The sequence below is a fragment of the Cicer arietinum genome, chromosome 1 (genome assembly GCF_000331145.2).
Source record: "Cicer arietinum cultivar CDC Frontier isolate Library 1 chromosome 1, Cicar.CDCFrontier_v2.0, whole genome shotgun sequence".
NCBI classification, from domain to species: Eukaryota; Viridiplantae; Streptophyta; class Magnoliopsida; order Fabales; family Fabaceae; genus Cicer; species Cicer arietinum.
In genome coordinates, this window is record NC_021160.2 from 34157306 (window position 1) to 34164712 (window position 7407).

General features: G+C 27.4%; 1 protein-coding gene across 1 annotated transcript; it reads left to right on the forward strand.

The window, feature by feature from the left end:
* Positions 1-5806: 5806 nt before the first annotated feature.
* Positions 5807-7183, forward strand: LOC101497661 (B3 domain-containing protein At2g33720-like). The gene has a single exon (XM_004488342.4). The coding sequence runs from the start codon at positions 5894-5896 to the stop codon at positions 6440-6442; it is 549 nt and encodes a 182-aa protein (XP_004488399.1). The 5' UTR covers positions 5807-5893; the 3' UTR covers positions 6443-7183.
* Positions 7184-7407: the final 224 nt, after the last annotated feature.

A 7407-nucleotide genomic window follows, 5' to 3' on the forward strand; every position in this document is an offset into this window, starting at 1 on the left:
AAGGTACAGAACAATCAGAGGCAGAACTATCAGAGCCAACAGATTATCAAAGACAGATTTACCAGAAGCAGCTTTGATAACCAGAGGCAGGTTATCAAAGGAAATGCATTCCTTGTCTGCATAAGATCTTTTTTCTCTTGTCAAATACTTTGTTAGATATGTTGACTTTTTATCAGAGGCATTGACTTTCTCGTACAGAGTGTTGTCACAACCATTGGTGCCTTCGCACACAGTGCAAAAGTCGTGTGTAGTGGTACGGTCGCTTGCAGGTGGTCAGAGAAAGATGGGAGAATGAAAGCGTGTGTTTCATTGAGGGAAGAAGAAAACTAAATATGGTTTTTGTGATTTTTTAAAAAATATTTTTGTTTAAAATATAATAATTTAAATAGGATTTATGATTAAAATATAATTTTTTTAAATAATAATGATGCGGAAATTTTGTTAATAGGTGGAAATGAAGGGAATGACATGTCACGTCATGTTGACTAACACCTAATTAAAAATATTATGTTAGTTCATGAATCTGATTACAATTTTATTTTTATTTTTAATTTAAAGACCTATTTAAAAATTCTCAACAAGTTTAAGGATACATGCAAAGTAACTAAACTAAAAATAAATTCATCTTTTTAGAATGAAATTTTAGGGTGAAGGGATGTTATCCAATTTAAGGTAGAGTATATCTTAACAGTAAAGTAAATTCTAGGCAAAATTGCTTATGAAATCTTATTTCTTGTTTAATTGTAAGATTTGTCTTGTAATTTTTACGATTAAATAAAATAAATGATGTACTTTTGTCTAAATCCAATCATACTATGTTCTATCTTTATCCCATTCGCATTTTTTCACTTTTGTTTGTGTTGAAGAATAAAATTCCAGCTCATTTTAAGTATCTATAAAAATGTCAAGCAATAGTGTTGAATTTTGTTCCTAAAAATTGCCAAATATTAATGGAGTATATTACACTTGAGGGCTATAATAATTTTTTTTTACGAAGGCTATAATAATATATGGAATAAAAAATATTGAACCAAATGAAGGACCGAAAATTAATATTCCCTTTTGGTTGGATTCACAAAAAACGTATATCTTGAGTATATATATTACTCTCCCACTGATAGTATATATTAACATGAAGATGATGTTGTGGATGATGTAATGCAATTAAATTTGAGCCTCAAGGTTTCTTCCTTCCACTTTAAGTATCTATCTCTAATTTGCTATTGGCTTGTTTTGGTTAGGGTATATCTTCATTCACAAAAGTGGAATCATTCAAAGTCATGCAATTGATAGTAACAAAGCAATGTGCCACATTAATTATTGACCGTGAACGAATAAATCCACTTTCTCCCTCGTGTGTTTGTTGAAATTTACACTATTAGATTGCTATTAAAGATTCTTTCATTTGGTATGGTATTTTGAGTTGGTTAAATGGTAATATCACACAATTTATTTTACTTTTTCTAGGTCTTTAATTTCCTCCTTTGGGTAAAATATTAGGTCCCAAAATAGATTTACTTTGGGCTGATATTTAGTTGTGTGGTTGATCTGAAAGTCGTGAAACAAGGACCTCTTCTACGATAAGGTCTCGATTGTTGAGGATGTGGTAGATCCGACTCAGATTTTTTTCTAGAAGTGGTTTTTAATTAATAGCTTGGGGACTAATAGTATGAGATTGTTTTTCGAAACTTCACTAATGTTCTTGTATTTAGTTATTAAATGCTCCTTTTTTTATCACCAAATGATAGTTAGATGCAAGTGACATTATGATGGCTTTTGAAAGAGTCTAGATATGCTTTTGTGTCATCTACCAAAGACATACTTCTATTATTTTAACTGTGTAGTAGATGAAAAACTTATTTTTTTTCTTTTCACATTTTCTTCTATTGAGTTCTTCTCTACGAAAATATATCTTTTGAACACTCAATATTTTATCAAATAACGAACCATAAATTATTTACTTAAAACTGTGAGCTATCGTTGGGGCTATAATTCAAATGCTCTTGGGTCCAATTAGCACCTCTAAATCTTGGATATTAATCCAACCAAGATACAAAGAATGTGGTTGGCACATGAGGTTTCACTAAAAATGGCTTGTCATGCATGTTCTTTAGGAGAGATTAGTCATCGGTAAAACTAGTGAATAATTCATACTAGGACAAATCTAATATGTTTAGAGGTCTAACGAAAATGTTAAAGTGAAAATTTTTTAAATGAAGAAAATAACACAAAACTTTATTTAAAAATAAAAAGAAACCAAGTTTTGTTATTTAAGTTCAAACGATATGTCACAATATCTTAAAACCCTGCGAGGCACGAGAAAATAATTTTAAAATTACTAATATTTTTAGTTATAAAACTTATATTATTTTTTATGATAAAAATAGTTAACTAAGTTGAACACGGTTTTAGAGGAAAAATGTTACTTAAAATTGAATCAACTTTTATATATATGTACGATAATCAAATTACATGTTTTCATTTTTTATAGGCTAAATTACATTTGTGGTCCTTTAACTTAACTTCAGGTAACGTTTTAGTCCTTTATCTTTTTTTTTTCCGACTTGGTCCTTTATTTTAATTTTAAGTGACAATTTGATATTTTATTTTTTAAAATTTCAACAATGATATCCTTTTTTATACAAAAATTAAAAAAAAAATTCAATCAAAACTCATAAAATTAATTATATTCTTCAATATAATACAAATTTCATCAAATTCGTAACGCAAATCTTCAAATAAACTCATATTTTCATACTTTATTTGATATTTTTAGGAATAAAGGACCAAGTCGGAAAAAAAAAAGATAAAGGACTAAAACGTTACCTGAAATTAAGTTAAAGGACCACAAATGTAATTTAGCCTTTTTTATAATAAAAATAGGTGACTAATTGACCATGGTTTTGTAGAGGACTAAGTTGCTTAAGATTGGAATTAACTTTTATATGTAAGATATGAAAATAATCAAATCACATGTTTAAAATTGACATAAACTTTTATATATAAAATATACACAGAGAAAATGTTGCTTAAGATTGTTATTAAATTTTAATATATACATATATATAACTTAAGATATAAAAAATAATCAAATTACATGTTTTAATTATCTTATAATAAAAATAGATAATTAGGTTGATCATGTTTTTTGGAGGAAAAATGTTACTTCAAATTGTCATCAACTTTTATAGATAAAATATTATATATTTATAACTAAATTAAATGATGTTAGACTTTTTTTTCTAATCCATAATTTCGAGACCTAGAATCTTAGTTTGGATTACTCGATCACCCACCCGAACATAACTCACATAAATAACATATTAAACAAAATAAAAGCAAAAATTCTAATTAATTAACGGCAGAAATGATTGTCTATATATGTATATAATTTGTGTATGTATCGAATTATCCAAAAGTGAACATTGGTGAACCATACTAAAATTTTAGATTAATAACTTTACAATTGAATGAAAATAAAATATGAATTTCTGACTTATACCATCTAATATCCTTGCATTGTCGCTCCATTTTCTTTTTTTATTTGACTTCTTTATATTGAGTTCTAGTATTCTTTATACTCCTATTTTATTATAAGAAAATAATGTGTAGAGACTTAAACACTCAATAAATATCTCGAGGAAAAAAAATTAGAGACAATGATATAAGACATATGATATATTAATGATATAATAAGAAAAGAGAAACAGAGAATAAACGAGGTATTAAATGGATTTATTGAAATTGTAAGTGTATATATATAAGAGCTCTTTATTATATTATCATTTGGCCTTTAAATAAATAATAAATAAAGTAGACATGCAAATTGGTCTCTAGCTATGTTTCTACTAGTGTATCGATCCAATCAATAATATGGTATCTAAAATGTGGAATTGTACTTCTTTAGTTGCCTTTATATATGTCAACTTTGTTAAGAGGAATGGGTAAGCAACGTCTCATACTATTGGAAGCCAAATGGATGGAATATTCGATCCCAAATTATTCACTTTTATTCGAGGTGGTCCATAACACAGAAACAAAGGGAATCAAGTAAGTTTGTGTAGGTCAGGGAAATGACTCAAATGAGCCAGCTGGGCGATTGTTGTTAGGTTTACAATTACAAGTGATGAAGAAAAACTCAAAAAGCAAGACCCAATTATCTTTACTTAAAGGTTACGTGGAAATGGAATATTTGTTAGTGTCCAAGGCAACCCTATCCATTTTCACTTGTGTTATTTTGACACACCTTTTTACGTTTAAATGGATAATTAGGTCAAGAGATTTCATATTAATTTGGTGGTTGATGTGGTTAAGATAGGAAATGAAATGTTAAGGAGATCAAGAGTTTGACCCGAAACTCTTAACAAAATACTAAAGATATATAATTTTAATTATTAATTTGGCTATTAAAAAAATTAAATAATAATAAATGATATTTTGACACACACCTTTTTTTGTTTATTCATTACATTGTTAACTTAGTTCAAATAGATTGCTAATTATGTTCAATATATTGTTCATGTGTTGCAATATCATGTTATATCTATTAATCATACATTCAACACAATTAACCATTGGATTGTGTTATTTAACCATGTAATTGTCTATTAAAAAAAATTAACAATGTAATAAGAAATAAATAAATAATATATATTGACATTGTTAATTTACTTATTAATTACATGATTAATAAAATCTAAATATGTGATTAATTATATTCAATAAGTTATTTATGATTAGTTGTGACACTTCGTTATTACTATTAACCACATATTAAACTAATAGCTCTTATATTTGGATAACTTAAACTTCTCAATCTATCTCTCTCATACTCACAACATTAATATATCACATTTATCGAATTATATTTTTTATTTTATTTTCTTTCAAAATGTCTATAGAGTGTACGAAAGTTGAGATATCATTTTTCTAAACACACGCTTAATATTTAGTTGAGATCTTCTTCATTTAATGAATATTTTTATTATGAAAATAAAAACATATAAAATAAAATATTTTTATTTTATTCAACGTTTATATCTCTTCCTAAATGAAACTGGAGTATCCTAATTCCTAACCCTCTGCCCATTCCATTTCCGTCACATGTACTATCCAAGCCTTAATCTCTTTTTATTTTTAATCAAATTGGGATCATCTCAATTTCTAAAAAAATATACATCTCCATTAATATTAGTTTGGAGTATAACTATCTCATTAATGTCACTATTTTTTGAAATATGTGTTCATATACCTAAAAATTATAGTAATGAAAATCGATATTTCTTTTGCGAATTAATGTTACTCTTTCTGATCATCCTTCATTAATCTCCTCATAAATAAAGGGTGTAATGGAGACTAGAGAGTGTAATTTGTTGTGTTCTAAAAAGTGGAGTCAAACAAAACATTTTACCAAGTTTAATTACAGCTAATAGTGATTAAAATACAGATTCAAAACTTACAAAAACAACAATGATACACAAATACACATATACATCCATCATTTTCATACTCTCATTAATTCAATACCTTATTTTCTCTTTATTTCTTTCAATTTCTTATTTTGAATCTCAAGGTGTCATTAGGGTGTTTAGGTGTCTATTGACAATTTTTCATACACAATAGATTAAATACATAAACAAACAAAAAAAGAGAGAATTTCACTATTTTGTTTCCATTGGCAAAAAGAGAACTGCAGAAAAGGATGTTGAATGAAGCACTCATCAATATATTCTCATCTCATTTGACACTACCAAAAGCTAATATAAAAGTTCCTTCATTTCCACAAATACTATTCTATATATATAAAGTCCATTATATACAAAACTAGTACATTGCAATTGCACCCTCACATTCTCAAACCCTTTTTAACCATTTTTTCTTGTTCTAAATCAACATGAACATTCACCTTGGAGATGAAAAGGAGCAGTGTCAAAAAAAGAGGAAATCTTGTGATGAAACCTCTACCAACATTTACATGAGAACTTCAAGAAAAAGACTATGCAGCAACAAAAATGAAGAAGATAGAAACAACAACGACAACAACAAGGGATCGGTCTCTACAACGTTGAAACTTTACGATGATCCGTGGAAGATAAAGAAGACGCTAACCGACAGCGATCTGGGAATATTGAGCAGACTCTTGTTGGCTGCAGATTTAGTGAAGAAACAGATTTTGCCTATGTTGGATGTTGATGATGCAAGAGCTGCAGAGACTGAGGAAGGTTCTCCAGTTAATGTTTGGGACATGGAAACTAAATCCATGCATCAACTTGTTCTAAAGAGATGGTCTTCATCAAAGAGTTATGTTCTTATTGGGAAATGGAATCAAGATTTTGTGAGAAGGAGAGAGCTTAAGAAAGGAGATGAGATTGGATTCCAATGGGATCCTTTTAACCGAGCTTTTAACTTTTGTGTTCTCAAACGAACTATGTTACCATCATAATCACTAGGAGGTTTACTCTGTGAAAATATATTTTATTTGATTTAATTGCAGTTTTGGTCCATCTATTTTAGCTGAATCATTAAAATAGTTCATCTATTTTATTTCTCTTCAGTTTTGATTCCCAATCAAAAATTTGGTCCAAAACTTGATGAAGTGTCATTTTTTTGCACTTATTTAAGTCATATCATGCCTCAAGATCCCGTGATGCAACAATTGTTCCTCAGATCTATGATCATAAATTTTGTAGTGTGCTTAAAAAAATAACATTTTATCAAGTTTTAGACTAAAATTGGGTTTGAAGGACCAAACTGAAGAAAAATATTTTCGTGATTCAACTAAAATAGAGGATTAACACTGCAACTAAACCTTTCTATTTTTATATATTAAAACTTTTGTTAAATTTATCGTTAAAGAAGAGGTAAGAAATTTTAGAAGTGAATACATTACTTATATTTTTATAAATAATGAAAATATAGAAAAACTATTTTATTATTTCTGAAAATATATCTTTATTGACAAGAATTTCATCTTAATTTCATGATAGTGGTTTAAAGTGTGGAGTTTGTAAACCACACTCACTAATAATTACTAAATAAGGACTACACTTTGGTTATGTAAAAAAAATATTGTATCTTATATTGGTTGTATTTTTCTTGAATCCGTTTCACTTATAATCTCATAAAATCAGCTTTAATAATTCATACACAGTTTCGGCTCACGGGAAGAAAAATAAAATTACTATCGTGGACCTCAAATATTTTTAAACTTTAAATTTATATTTTTGATTTAATTAATATTATTAATTTTGTAGTAGTAATTCTTTTAGTCTTTATAGTTTAAATTTCACTCTCCAATTTTGATATTAACTAATTCAATAAAAAATTACTCAATTATGTGAATGTTTAATATTTATTTTTAAGTTGTTTAATATTAATATTGTGTATCTCTCAGAAATATATTGTTTA